The sequence below is a fragment of the Sciurus vulgaris genome (genome assembly GCF_902686455.1).
Source record: "Sciurus vulgaris genome assembly, chromosome: 14".
In the NCBI taxonomy this organism is placed as follows: Eukaryota; Metazoa; Chordata; class Mammalia; order Rodentia; family Sciuridae; genus Sciurus; species Sciurus vulgaris.
The window spans coordinates 85,632,517-85,648,295 of NC_136475.1; the positions used below are offsets into that span (position 1 = coordinate 85,632,517).

The window sequence follows — 15,779 nt, forward strand, 5'->3', positions numbered from 1 at the left end:
CAGGAAGAACAAACAGAGTCACCAAGACTATGGATCCACACATCTAAACCTCCACAGCTCAAAAGGGGGATGGGCTTTCTAAAGGTGGAGGATCCTTTCACTAAAGTAGGGTGATCACCAAAGAGAGAAAAGAGACACCACATGCCACAGAGGCAGAGATCAGCAGTGTATTTGACGGGGAGGTGGCCACCTGCCAGGATCAGTGAAGCCTTTCTCCCTGACAATGAGGTGAACTCACTAGGCTCCAGACACCGTGCCCCTGTGGGGTGTCACTTCCTCCAGGAAGCCTTCCTCCACACACCTCTCTCTCTCTCTCCCCACCTTGCACACACATACCAGTTGACATATCTGTTTCCTGTTAGCCTGAACACTTCCTGAGGGCAAGAATGATCTCGTTCTATTCCCAGTACCCACCCTGCTTGAGCCCTCAGGAAACATGAATGAAACCAGAGAAAGCTCAAACAATCTCCAGGGGTAAAGGCCGCTTTGGGATGGGTCCTTGATTCCATGACCTTCTAAACCACCTGAAGGACCACTGTTGACAATGGTAAAACAAGTCTCAGGAACCACAAGGACAGAAAGAGGTCGCAGGGTAGGAACACAGAATTTGAAAGAACTGTAAGATAAATCTCCCTGATGTGGTCCTAGTCAAATGAACCCAATGCCCAGGCTCCATCTATGCAGAAACGGGCAGTGCCAGACGTTGCTTCAGGTTGCTTGGCTTCCTCCCCTGACGCTTGATGCCCCAAGTCCTCACCGGCATCCCTGCAAAGGCGGCATTGAGTCACTGATTTGGTCCTTCTCAACAGAAGGGACCCACCATCTCTCAAGGGGCATGAATGAAAGGAGGCCTGAGTAGATTGTGGAAAAGTCAAGAGAGGTCCAGATAAACCGGAGTTCTCCAGATTTGTGTTGCCAGAGTCTCATGGGTCAGCACGGAGTTCATCTGAAGAGGACAGCAAGGGCAGAGGCAGGAGGTGCTGCGAGAGAGACAGAAGGTGATCAAGCCCAGAGGGAAGCACCTACACCATTCATGCCACCTGGCAAGCTGCTCCAGGAAGTAATATGGCACAGGCAGAAACACACCCGCTGTACAGGGCCAACTGTGGAGGCTCCAGTCAGGGCCCGCCAGCTGAGACACATCCTTGAATTCTTATAGGACCACAGGTTTCCCACTCAACACCCTCAATAAAGGACCCTCAAGCTGTTCAGCATTCTGGAAAATTCTGTCTCTGTAAATAAATGTGTCTGGTCCCTAGATCAGGAAAGGAAAGGTAGACAAGCCAGCATTTCCCCCCTTTTAATTCACGTACTGGAAAAATCCAACCCTGGCAGTGCTTGCTGCTCCTGGTCTCTCCAGAGCAGCCCTGTGCCTTTAATCTGCTGTTTGCTTGAACCTGCTCCCTAACACACAGAGCAGGAGCAGTTCGGAGCCTGGGCTCTGGGCTCTGGCTCCCTGGTTTCAGAGGCCCACCCCATCATTCACTGCATGAACTTACACAAGCCGCTTTCCTTGTCAACCTGTTTCCTCATCACAAAATGAAGACCGTAATAAACCCTTGCTGCTAGCGATGCTGCGAGGAATAAATGAGGTTATATGGGTCCATAAAGCACTTGCTTGAATAGCCTATTATTATCATTAGTATATTGCTGCTGTTACCAGGCAAGCCATTTCAGTTACTACACTACTAATCAGGAAATCTTGAAAATAACAGGATCTCATATTTTACTGCTAGGCCTCAAAAACTACATTTCTGTTACTATCAAGAAGGCATTTCGGGTGAAAAGAAGAATTTTTTTAATGGAAAGGGAATGACACACACATGGCATGAAAAAATACTGCTGCTTTGAAAGTGACCAAGAACTGTTTCATTATATCCATCTCAGCACAGACCCACGAAGAGGAGGGATGAGCTGGCAAGTTACCGAGAACCTGCAGACAACACCCTTTACTCAGCAATGTGCACCTGCACATGTAAAATTCAGATAATGAGCCCATGTGGCTCCTCCATTCCCAAGGACTCAGGAAAAGAATGGTGTCAGCGGTTCACCTCCAGAATCAGGACTTGAGCTAAATTCCACATGGGATGGAATTGCTCTGTCACTGCTCTGGCAATTACCAGGCGTCTCTTCTTTCACAGTGAGGGGCTCACTATGGTAGAAGCAGCCATTGCTGTCTCTGCGGCTATTTGAAAGCACTAGCTCAGGTTGGCTGGGCTAGCTCCTTTCAGCGATGCAGGTTTTGCTCCTGTGGCCATACTGAATCACATCTGTGTGTGTGTATAACACTTCCCCTTCCTTCCACTCACTGAATGTCTCTGCCTATGAGTGTGGAGGTTTACTCTTCTCTGCAGAATTTTCAGGAAATGAGGTTTCATGTTAGCAGCAGACATTACTGTAAAATTCAAAATATATACTGGAAATGTACCTGTAAGGTTATATAATGTATTCCTGTGTCCTGAATACCTGCACGTTTACTTGGTGTACAGTACAGCTTAATCTTGGACCTGTTCTTCTACCTGCCAAGAGTCATCTGAACAAAAACTATCACATCATTAGTGAGTGTTTAAAATCAAAAAACATGGCTGGGGTTGTGGCTCAGTGGTAGAGCACTTGCCTAGCATGCATGAGGCACTGGGTTCAATTCTCAGCACCACATATAAATAAATGAATGAAATAAAGATCTATCAAAATCTAAAAAAAATTTTTTTTAAATCAAAAAACATAAATAAACAGTCTTGATATTCAAAAAAAAAGCTTTACCCCTCCAAACCAATTTTGGACATACTGAAATGTACTTACTCAACATAAAAACATGCAAACAAGACATTCTCCGTACTGAATTAGGAAGTTTATTAGGCTCCTAATCTCCATGTCTAGGATATAAACATGGATTTACATGCATTGTCTCATTTTGTGGATCTTACATGCATGTAGTCTTCAGTCAGCTGGACCTCTGAGTCTACTTGTCAGTAATTTACAGTTAGCTCAATGTGAGTAAATGACAAATACAGAATGATGCATAAGCCATAACAACACTCCCACAGAATATCATTTACTTTTTTTTTTTCCAAAACCATATCACAACTCTCTCTTGTAAAAAATAAATTTCAGAACGAGGCATTTCATTGACCTCGCTGAGAAAAATAAAGATAATTCTATCATTTCAGAATTCAGCAATGAGTGTCCAACTATGGCTAAAAGGTACGCCCTGAGAATTAAATGAATTTAACAAACCCATTGAGGTTTATAAAGCTGTGTTAACCTAATGTCAGGAAGGGGCACGAGATACAGGCACAAACGTCCCTGCTCATTTTGCTGTGCAGTTCTCCAAGGGTGAGATGTTATAAACATCTTCATTGTCTTCGATGCTCGAAGCATCTGTGGAATCAGGCTCGCTCACCACAATGCCAACGGAGGAGAGACTAGTAATGAAGGCGTGCACCCGCTGTGCATAAATGTCCCTAATGTTGAAGTAAGGTAGCTCGTGGCACTTCTCGGGTGGGTCCTCACTGCACTGGTCCACATCGATGTCCTTTTGCTTCTGGTAGTACTTGGAAAACTTGTTGAAGATGATGGTGATGGGAAGGGCCACCACCAATATGCCGCAGATGATGCATGTGCTGGCGATTATCTTCCCAGCCAAGGTGACGGGATGGGTGTCTCCATAGCCCACGGTGGTCATGCTGATGGTGGCCCACCACCAGCAGATGGGGATGCTGGTGAGGCTGGATGTGTGGTCATCTTTCTCCACAGAGTAGATAAGCACAGAGAAGATGGAAATACCAACAGATAGGAAGAGAAGCAGCAGCCCAACTTCATGGTAGCTGTGTCTCAGCGTGGCCCCCAGAGACCTAAGTCCTACTGAGTGCCGGGCCAGCTTCAGAATTCGGAAAATCCTCATAAGTCGAAGGATCTGGACCACCTTGCCCATGTTCTCAATGTCCTCGCTCTCTTCTTCCTTGGTGTCTACCGCCAACGTGGCATAGAAAGGAATAATGGAGACAAAATCAATTATGTTCAGAGGGTTCTTCCAGAATTTCTTTTGACAGGGAGCAGCAACCAGCCGAATGGCAAGCTCCCCAGTGAACCAAGCAATGCAGGCGATCTCCACACCTTCCAGCACAGGGTCGTCCACCTCCCCATCCTCATTCTGGAACTCCGACATGCTGTGCACACACATGGCCACTATGGAGGCCAGCACCACACTCAGAGAGGAGACGGCGATCAGCTTGGCAGACAGGCAGTACCCGGGGTTTTCCATTCTAATCCAGATTTTCTTCCGGAGCTGACCAAATCGCAGCTGGTCAAACTTCTCCAGCTCTTTCTCAAACAGAGAGGACTCTTCGAACGAGGAGTCGGTGCTCACATCGTTGCTTTTCTGGTCCCAGTCCTTCTCATGGTTTTCCTCCTTGCGTTCCTGGTAGCGACCACTGCAGCAGGAGTCAATGAAGAGCTCGTTGATGCCCCAGTACTCGATCTCCTGGCAGAACGAGAACACACACAGCTCCTCCATGACGTGCAGCTTCCCCGTGTAGTAAAAATTCAAGACATATCTGAACAAGGAGGGGTTCCGGTCAAAATAGTACTCTTTGTCGGCCACACTGTAATCATCACACAGTTCCAGGATGGCCTCCTCTGAGTGGCAGGTGAGCAGCTTCCCCAGTCTGGTGTGAGGGAACCTCAGAAGTGTGCTCTGGTCAACAGACTGCTTAAAGCCCCCCACGTTCAAGTTGACAAGTTCCTCGTCTTGTCCAGGGCGATGGAAAAACTCACCAAACACCATTATGGATCCAGGAGGTTGAGAGCTGGCTGGGAAGGGGGACGAGGAAGATCACGCTGCACCTGGAAGGAACACAGGATGGCGTTAGCATGGAGTTCCCCGGGGCTTGCTGGGCTTATTTTCAATCTGCCCTTTCCAGGATGAGGGGCTGCACCAAAGCAAAGCAGGAAATGCAGAAAAATGAATACACTACTACGCATTCTGATGAAAAGGAAATCGAGACAAAACTCTCTTTCCTCAAAACTGGAATTTATAAGTCTGGTTTTCTGGGGAAAGGCTACAACAAAAAAATTTTATTAGTGCATTATACATATATGCAATTATTAGGGTTTATTTTGACATAATCACACAAGCATGAAATATAATTTGTTCCAATTCAGCCCCTAGTACTTCCCCTTTCCCTCCCCTCCTCCCTCTCCCTATTTCCTTTTCTTTGCTCTACTGGTCTTCCTTCTATTTATTTATAGCTTTAAAAAAAAAATTAGGGCTTTACATATATACATAAAAGTGAGATTCACTTGGTATATTCACATATGTACACAGAATAGTCTGGTCAATTTCATTCCATCCTTCCTCCCTTTTCCCATCCCTCCTCCTTCCCCTCAATCCCTTCCTCCGCTCCTTTGATCTCTCTTCTGTTTTCATGAGATTCCCCCCACCCCCACTTTTTTTTTTTTTTTTTTTTTTTTTTGGTGTAGCTTCTGCATATGAGAGAAAACATTCAACCCTTGACTTTCCGAGTCTGGCTTATTTCACTTTGTTGACATGATGCTCTCCAGTTCCATCCATTCACCAGCAAATATCATAATTTCATTCTTCTTTATGGATGAGTAAAACTCAATTTTGTGTCTGTGTGTGTTTATCACATTTTCTTTAAAAGATACACTCATCCATTGTTGGCAGGACTGCAGATTAGCACAACCACTCTTTGGAGATTCCTCAAAAAGCTAGGAATGGAACCACCAGATGCTAAATAATTTTATGAAGCTTAATTCCTATTTTTAATTCTTATTTTTCTATTTGTTAAGCGTTCAGACTTCACCTATTCTTGTCCCCTCTACACACACACCAAAGAAATGCACTTTAGATCACTTACACAGTCTAAGCCTCTCCATGGTCTCAACCCGAGACTCTCCATGGTTCCGACCTGCTCATGCTGCCAGACTTACAAGCTCATTCCTCCTCATCCCCGGGCTCAGCAATGCACCCACAGTAACAGCATCTGCTCTTCTCCACACCATGCCCCCAACCCGCCCAGGAGGCCTCTGCTTGCTCAGCTCTTAGAAAGGGTATAGATTTCCCTTTACACTCCCACGTCATTTCTTTAAGAGAGCCCATTCCTGAGGTTTGGGGATGGATGATCAAGAGGATATAATTATCTCCCTATCTTTAAGTACCCTATATCTTGCAGCTACCATTACACTTCATAGGATGGTATTTCAGGTACCTCTGCATAGAAGGAAGCTGACTTAAAAAACCTCTTTAATTTAATTGCACTATCAGTTTTCTGACACAAACACACTCTTCCCCCATCTCCTCCCTCCCTTCAGAGTCTCCCACACAGCCCTAATCTACGATTACTTCCCCTCAGATAGTCTACATTGGCTGAACGCACAGCCTGTTTTCAGTTCTGACACTAACCAGGATGTACCAGATCCATTTCTCCCAGAGAAAATAATAGGTTTCGGCCATCACTCAATAATACACTGATGCTTCCCCAGAGCAGATGGTACACATAAAAAGATAGGACTGATCTGTGCTCAGTCCCACCAGGTACTTAGATGCCTAGCTTCCATGTGTCATTTAATCCTTCCAACACTGTAAGGGAGTGTATAAAAAAAAAAAATGATTACACAGAGTCCAAGATTTGGGGTCCAAGTCTGAGTCCAAGATCACACAATAGGTAAATGTTAAACTCAAGATTTAAGCCCAGGGCAAATTAACTCTAAAGCCCATGTTCCTTCCACTACATAGATTCCCCTGTCCCATTTTATCCCTTATTATAATCCAGTAATCCAGTATCAGAAGGGCTACACCATAGCTGACTCAAGCATTCTTGGAATTACTGAGAAAAGAACAGAGATTCCAGACTGGAGAGACTTCATGGCTGAGGTTACAGGCAGCCTGAGTGTTGAGGGTTCCATCAGAGTCGACCAATCAGAAGGGTAAAAGGTGTCCCAACAGAGGGCGTCAGAATGGGCAGAAGGCAGATGGTGAAGGGTCTGGCACATCAGTCTGAAGAATCTGAATCCCACCCTGTCAGCAGCACCACTAAAGGGTCATACTCAACAATCAGGTGTGGCTGTATTTGTGTCTGTGACTTAGAAAGAGTCCACTGAGGCTCACTCTTCTGCCCTGGCTGTGGACTTCCCAGCCTCCAGAACCGTAAGCAAAGTCAACTTCTTCCCTTTAATAATAACAATAAAGACCACACAGACAGCAGGGTAGAGGTCTCCAGGGAAAAACTGGAGCCAAGGACACCAGGATGTGATGGAATGGGCGACTGGGCCAGGACCCAGACCACACAGGGAGGTGCGTCTCAAGAGACAGACAAGTTCAAGAGAACGACAACACAGAGTTGAAAAAACTTGGCAATTGATTGGAGAGAAGGGACAAGGACACAGACCAGCTAAAGTGGAGAGTAACACCATAAAAGGAAGCAGGAAGGTCAGAAAGGAATTTCCTTCCCCTTGTGCTATGGAAAGCCAAGGTTGTCACTGAGGCAGATTCCTGTGATCACACCAGAGGTCAAAGCCTTAAAATACAGCTTCTGCAATCCACCCCAGGAAGACGTCTTAACAGTCACAAAGAATCCATGCTCCCAAGACACCAACACTGAATGTGTCCCATGAAACCAGAGACCATCACATGGCTTGATGTACCTTTTAATAGATTTGCTGACCTCATCAAACAACCCAAATTCTCCCCCTCTGCTTTCTATTTTTAATTAGATATCTTCTTTGAAAGGCCCTAATCAGAATTCCTGACTTGGTCCAAATATTTATGTAACTTCAGATCTCTGAAAGCCAGCTCACACTCATGGCAAATATGGTAGTAAAATGTTCCAAGAAGCTGGTTTAGCTAAGCGGATGTTAAGACTTTAATGGAAGTTATCTTCTGGTGGGTTATTTTTCATCTGCTTGGCTGTCCTGGATGTCCACAGTAGAAAGGCAGCGTACGTCAGTCTCTTTAGCAGAGGGTGTGTGACCCCCTTCCCAACCTCTCCACACCACTTCTCTAAAGCTCATGGTTATCACCCATAACATCAGTCTTCCTGCTCTGTCCTCTTTGTACTTTATTTACTCCGCATGAGTGAAGGAGAGTCCATTATGTGATCCATCCATTCTACAAAGTCTAGTCATAAAAGCAACACACATCATAAAACCAGGGTCCTCTTGTTATGAGGCTTTCGGAAGAGAGAAAAGGGAAAGCATCTCTCTCTGGGTCAAATCAAAGCTCCAGCTCTGAAGGCAAACTGAGAAGCCAAGTTGGTGTCAGTTTCCTTGGCTGAGTCTGGCTCTCAGCAGCCAACTGGGGGAGGAAAGACAGAGATCCCACCTTTGCAAATTGCAGCGAGCTCCACTACATGCAGATGGTCTTTCACAGTTACGAACGGTCTTTATTCATTTGCTCCTCAGCTAGGGACTTGGCAGGTGAGGAAGCAGGACCCAGAGAGATGAGTGGGCATTGTATAGCTGTTAAGCGTTGAAAGAAGAGGCCCAAGCCAGGGTGTCATGCCTGACCCAATAGCTGCCGTTCTACAGCTCACACATTAGAGGTCACGCTAAGGAAGTAAGATACTGACCATCATTGCTTCCAAGATTCTTACATTTAGAAAAGCACTTATTTAACAGTACTTATTTACTCCGTTCAGGAACTATCTACTGAGTCAAAGGCACATCCTCTATATTTTTATATATTTCTATAAATTACTAAAGGTATAAATGTATATAATCAGCCCTCTGTTATGGTTTACATATGAGATGTCTCCCAAATGCTTAGAGGTGAAATGATCGGGTTATTATAACCTAATCAGGGCATTAATTCACTTGACAGGGTTGACTGGGTGGTAACTGTAGGCAGGTGGGGTGTGGATGGAGGAGGTAGGTCACTGGGGGTTGTGTTTTTGGGGTACATACTTGTCTCTGGTGAGCAGAGCACTGCTCTGCTTCCTGTTTGCCATGTCCTGAGCTGCTTTTCTCCTCCATGCCCTTCCACCATGACATGCTGCTGCATCTTAGGCCCAGAGCAACAGAATCGGCCATCTCTGGACTTAGACCTCTGAAACTGTGAGCCCCCAAATAAACTCTTCCTCCTCTAGGTTGTTCCTGTCAGGTCTTTTGGTCACAGTGGTGACAAAACTGACTAAAACACCCTCCTTATTCACGAGTTCCTCATTCAAGGATTCAACCAACCACAGATCAAAAAATTTTTAAAACAAAATTGCATCTATATCAAATATGTACAGACTGTTTTCTCTTGTCATCATTTTCCAAATAAAACATTCTAATAACTATTTGCATAGCATTTACATTGTATTAGTTATCGTAAGTAATGTAGAGATGATTGAAAGTTCTGGGGAGGATATGCATAGTTTTTATGTGAATACTATACCACTTTATGTAAGGGACTTGAGCCAGTGAGGGTTTTGATATCTGCAGGGATTCTGAAACCAATGCCCCATGGATACCAAGGGATGGCTATATATATAATGCATGTGTGAAGATATTAATAGGGAGGTAGATATAGCTATCGATGATATAGACATATCGTAAACCATACCTCTACTAAATGAAAACATGGATCAGGTCATTTATAAACCAGAATGGGAAAAACTATTCTGACTCAAAAACATAGAAAAACAATAAGGAAAAGAAAATAAATTTGATAACATAGTATTTTTACTTTTTTGTTTTGGTTCATTTTTGTTGTTTTGGTATAAATAAAACATACCATAGCAACATAAAAAGGAATATGAAAAGAAATATTTGCTTTGTGTATCACAGAGAAGAATTTAATATGCCTGACATATAAAGAATTTTAAAACAAAGAAGAAAAGGAGTACTAGAGATACAGAAAAATGAGAGGAGAAGAATGGACAGTTCACAGGGGAAAAAAGCATGAAAAGATAAATGCACATTAGGACTGTACTGAGGGCTGAGGATACAGCTCAGTTGGTAGAGTGCTTGCCTCGCCTCCACAAGGCCCTGGATTCAATCCCCAACACCAAAAAAAAAAAAAAAAAAAAAAAGACTGTACTGAAACATGACATCTAATGTTTCAAATTGGGGATTGGGGGGAAAAAAAGCAAAAATAGGGCCACATATTCTGTTGATCAGTCTGAGGAGAAGCAGGTGCTCTCCACCATGGTGGGAATGCAAAATGAAAGGGAACCCCTACAGAGGGGAATTTGGAAAAATCTTGCAAAAAATGTGTAGGCATTTACCCTTTAACCCAGCAATCTCGCTTCTAGAATCTTTCCCCAAAATAGGCACAAATTGAAAACACTCACATAATTGGAAACAACCCAAATGTCCATCAATAGAAGATTGGCCAAAAAAAAAAACTATGGTCTATCTCCCCATGTATGTAATTGAGTGATTTCTAAGATGCTTTAGTTAAGTGGAAGGAAAACAGCAAGTTATAGAAAAGTGTCGATTCGTGCTACAATTCACCTAAGAAGGGGCCACACACACTCACACCCATGCACGTGTGTGTTGGGGGTGCACATTTATATGAAGAAAAGGAAGCAGTGGAAACATCAATCAGAAACTAATAAAATGCTTCCTTACATGGGGAGAAAGGAAACGGTATGAGGGACAGTGTTGGAAGCTGAACTTGAATCGCATAAATGTTTCACATAATTCCGAAACACAAATACGAATGAAACAGGCATTTCTTAAAAAAAGTAAATCCTACTACATATCAAGTTGGTGACTTAAACTCAGAGGGATTAACTATCTCAAGGCATTTTAAAACAATAATCTGTGCATCCTTACTGGTATATTCCCTAGCACAAAAAAAAAAAAAATCATAGAAATCTTGAAATAATTTTAATAATCATATTGGTATAATTATTCTGAAACTTTATACACACACATAGGATAAGCAAATAACCTGTTATGTTACTATCATTAGTCACTCCGAGATTTTGAATACAAAATAAAAGAAACACAAATACAAAACTTAATTAAGTAAAAATCCACTGATCTGGAATTTAAATGGAGCTGTCACTATGAACTCATGGTTTATTTTTTGGTGAGGGAAAATTTTATTTCCTTTTCCTTGCTCTGTCCACTAAAAAGACCTGGAACAAATGACCAGGCAGTGGGGGCTGCTTGGGCATCACCCCATCTCCCCTTTAGAACTGAGGCACTCTTTCTTACACCTGCAGGGAGTGCGAAGAGCTAAAGGCTATCAGCCAAGTCCCTCTTTGGGAATCACCCTCAGCCAAAGAAAGCTGTTTTGTCGGAGGTCACTCTCATTCCTCAGGCCAGCCCACACCCAGTGATTGTCCATAGATCCCACATCTCCTCTTGAGGTGAGCCACCCAGCTCCAGAGCTTTCCCAGAGTCAGCTGATGTCTTTGTTGAAACCTCCTCCCAGTTCAGCTTCTCAATTTTGTTCAGTCCAATGTCCTTTCCTTCTCCATAGTACTGATCTCCAGGACACCCATCAACAAACTTCCTGCATGTAAATCAGTCTATTCCTTGGAGAACGAAATGGAAGATAGCAATCAAGAAGCAATGGGCATCCTGAGTTAGATCAGACTGACATCTAAATATAATTTCTCACTAAAAAAAGTGATGATCCTTAGAGAAATGGCCAGTCCCCAGTCAGGGGCAAAAATGGACAACATGAGCCTGCACTATCTTGATATACCAGAAAATGGGAGAAAATCTTTACCACATGCACATCAGACAGAGCACTAATTTCCAGGACATACACAGAACTAAAAAAAAAAAACTTAACACCAAAAAAACAAATAACCTACTCAATAAATGGGCTAAGGAACTGAGCAGACACTTTGCAGAGAAGATGTACAATTGATCAATCAATATATGAAAAAATGTTCAACATCTCTAGCAATTAGAGAAATGCAAATCAAAACTACTCTAAGATTTCATCTCACTCTAGTCAGAAGGGCAATTATTAAGAATACAAGCAATAATAAGTGTTGGTGAGGAGGTGGGGGAAAAGGTACACTCACACATTGCTGGTGGGACTGCAAATCAGTGCAGCCAGTCTGGAAAGCAGTATGGAGATTCCTTAGAAAATTGGAAGGGAGCCACCATTTGACCCCGCTATCCCACCCCTCGGTCTATACCCAAAGGACTTAAAATCAGCATACTACAGTGATGCGACCACATCACTGTTTACAGTAACTCAGTTCACAATAGCTAAGCTATGGAACCAACCTAGGAGCCCTTCAACAAATGAATGGATAAAGAACATGTGGTATATATATATGATGGAATATTACCCAGCTTTAAAGAAGAATGAAATTATGGCATTTGCTGGTAAGTGGATGGAGTTAAATAATATCATGCTAAGCAAAATAACCTCAAAAAACCAAAGGCCGAATGTTTTCTCTGATATGTGGATGCTAATTCACAATAAGTGTGGGAGGGGGGTAGGGAAGAATAGAGTTACTTTATATTAGGTAGAGAGGAGTAAAGGAAGGGTAATGGGGTATGGGGATAGGAATGTTAGTAGAGTGAAACAGACATTATTACCTCAGATACATATATGACTGCATGACCAATGTGATCCCACAATAAATGAGAAGTTATACTTCACTTATGTATGATCTATCAAATGAATAAATGCATTGTACTGTCATGTACAACTAATTAGAACATATTTAATTTTTTTTTAAAAAAAACATAAAATTATGGCCTTTGCCATGAATGGATGAAACAGGAAACTATCATGCTAAGTGAAATAAGCCAATCCTCAAAATAGGAAAGACAATAGAATGAATTGTACATAACTTTCCTGTGTTCTTATATGAATACATGACCAGTGTAACACCACATCATGTACAACCACAAAAATGGGAAGTTATACGCCATGTATGTATGATATGCCAAAATACATTCTACTGTCATGTATAACTAAAAAAGAACAAATATAAAAATTTTAAAAAGAAAACAATTACATTTATAATAGCATCAAAAATCATAAAACTCACAGGAATAAAGGAATAAATGTAACAAAAGTGGTGCAAACTTGTACAATGAAAACTGTAGAATGCTGCTGAAAGAAATTAAAGAAGACATAAGTAAAGGGAAAGACATTCCAAGTTTATGAATTGAAGATTTACTATTATTAAAATGGTAATACTCCACAAATTAATCTATAAATCCAACCTAATCCCTATCAAAATCTCAGCTGTTTTTTTTTTTTTTCAGAAATTGACAATTTGATTCTAAAATTCATATGGAAATCTAATGATCCAAGATAGCCAAAACAAATTTGAAAAAACAGAACAGGGTTTAAGGACTACCATGTTGTGACATCAAAATATATTACATAACTACAGTAATCAAGACAGGGCCACTCTGCATAGGAAGACAGAAGATTGGAACAATTCAGAGTACAAGGAAGTCACTAACTACTATAAGTAATACATTTTTATTACATAAATTGACTTCATCAAAATTTAAATTGTGAGGCTCTTTCCACCGGGCGATTCAAGATGGTGGACTAGAGGGTGACTGCATCTCCTGTTGTTCCAGAACCCAGGATTCAAGAAGGGGAGGCATTGAGAGACTCAGACTAAAATAGAGCCACGGGGTGAGCCACGGGGTGTGGGGGTGAGTCTCCCCCACAGGGTGAAGCTCGGCCCAGGCGGCAGGCCCGGATAGGGGCAGCTTATCAGAGCAGGGCAGGGCAGCTACAGTCTTCCCCAGGTAGCCCTGCTCACTCCGGGCGGTGGGCTCCTCCCTCATGGCCAGCTTCTCCAGCTTCTCGGAGCAGGCCCCCCAGTGAGAGCCTTTCTGCACAGAATCAGCTCCAAGTCCTGGAGCCAGCGGTGAGCTCCGGCCCGCAAGCAGCTTCAGGGACCAGGTCAGGGCAGCCAGGGACTTCCCCAAGCAGCCCTACTCCCTCCGGCAGCAGGCTTTTTTCATGGCCAGCTTCTCGGAGCAGACTGCCCAGTGAGAGCCTTTCCACACAGAGCCAGCTCCAAGCCCTGGAACCAGTAGCAGGCTAGGGGCAGCTTTCTTTGGAAGCACTGCAGTATCAAGTTCCTCTAAGACTTCAGGCTACAGAAGGCTGGGAGGTGATATACTGGAAATCTACAGGGACACTATAGCCAATAGAGGAAATCTGTAATATCTCAGAGTCCCACTGACATCTGACCAATATGAGAAAACAAGAGAAGAAAATGTCCCAAACAAACCTAGATACTCTATCAATAAAACCCAAAGACAGAACAGCAGAAGAAATGTCAGAAAGGGAGTTCAGAATGTACATAATTAAAACAATCAGGGAAGCAAATGAGGAGATGAAAGAGCAAATGCAGGCATTGAAGGAGGGGATGAAAGAGCAAATGCAGGCATTAAATAATCACACCAACCAACAGTTAAAAGAGCAAATATGGGAAGCAAGAGATCATTTCAATAAAGAGTCAGAGATACTGAAAAAAAAAAAATAAACAGAAATCCTTGAAATGAAGGAAACAATAAACCAATTTAAAAACTCCATAGAAAGCATAAACAATAGGATAGAACACCTGGAAGACAGAACCTCAGACATTGAAGACAAAATATTTAATCTTGAAAACAATGTTGACCAAACAGAGAAGATGGAATTATGGGATATCATGAAAAGGCCAAATTTAAGAATTCTCGGGATTGAGGAAGGCTTAGAGAAACAAACCAAAGGAATGAACAATCTATTCAAAGAAATAATATCAGAAAATTTCCCAAATCTGAAGAATGAAATGGAAAACCAAGTACAAGACGCTTATAGGACTCCAAATATACAAAATTATAACAGACCCACACCAAGGCACATTATTGTGAAAATACCTAACATACAAAATAAAGACAGAATTTTAAAGGCCATGAGAGAAAAGAATCAAATTACATTCAGGGGGAAACCAATAAGAATATCAGCAGATTTTTCAATCCAGACCCTAAAAGCTAGAAGGGCCTGGAACAACATTTACCAAGCCCTGAAAGAAAACGGATGCCAACCAAGAATCTTATACCCAGCAAAACTTACTTTCAGATTTGATGATGAAATAAGATCCTTCCATGATAAACAAAAGCTAAAGGAATTTACAAAAAGAGCGCCGGCATTACAGAACATTCTCAGCAAAATATTCCATGAGGAAGAGATGAAAAACAAGGAAGCAAATCAGCAACGGGAGGAACTAGCCTAAAGGAATAGCCAAATAAAGGAGAAACCAAATCATGTCAAAAAACAAAAATGAGTCAAATGACTGGGAATACAAATCATATCACAATAATAATCCTGAATGTTAATGGCCTGAACTCATCAATCAAAAGACATAGACTGGCAGATTGGATTAAAAAGAAAAATCCAACAATATGCTGCCTGCAAGAGACTTATAGAAAGAGATACCCATAGACTAAAGGTGAAAGGATGGGAAAAAACATACCATGCACACGGACACAGCAAAAAAGCTGGAGTATCCATCCTCATTTCAGATAATGTGGACTTCAAGCCAAAACTAGTCAGAAGGAATAAAGAAGGACATTACATACTGCTTAAGGGAAGCATAAATCAGCAAGACATAACAATCATAAATATCTATGCCCCGAACATCGGCTCATTCATTTACGTCAAACAAATCCTTCTCAATTCCAGAAATCAAATAGACCACAACACAATAATACTAGGTGATTTTAACACACCTCTCTCACCACTGGATAGATCTTCCAAACAAAAATTGAATAAAGAAAACATCTCAATAACACAATCAACAATTTAGACTTAATGGACATATATAGAATATACCATC

The 15,779-nt window shown here is 42.3% G+C and overlaps 1 protein-coding gene across 8 annotated transcripts in view; it reads right to left on the reverse strand.

Annotated features, from left to right (window-relative positions):
* Window positions 1-2,836: 2,836 nt before the first annotated feature.
* Window positions 2,837-15,779, reverse strand: part of KCNS3 (potassium voltage-gated channel modifier subfamily S member 3) — a 47,118-nt gene continuing 34,175 nt past the window's right edge. For all 8 annotated transcript variants that reach the window (XM_079111143.1, XM_079111144.1, XM_079111138.1 and 5 more), the window contains one exon: window positions 2,837-4,845. In XM_079111143.1, coding sequence (XP_078967269.1) covers window positions 3,311-4,786 — 1,476 coding nt within the window. In that variant the 5' untranslated portion in view covers window positions 4,787-4,845 and the 3' untranslated portion in view covers window positions 2,837-3,310. The remainder of the gene's footprint in view (window positions 4,846-15,779) is intronic.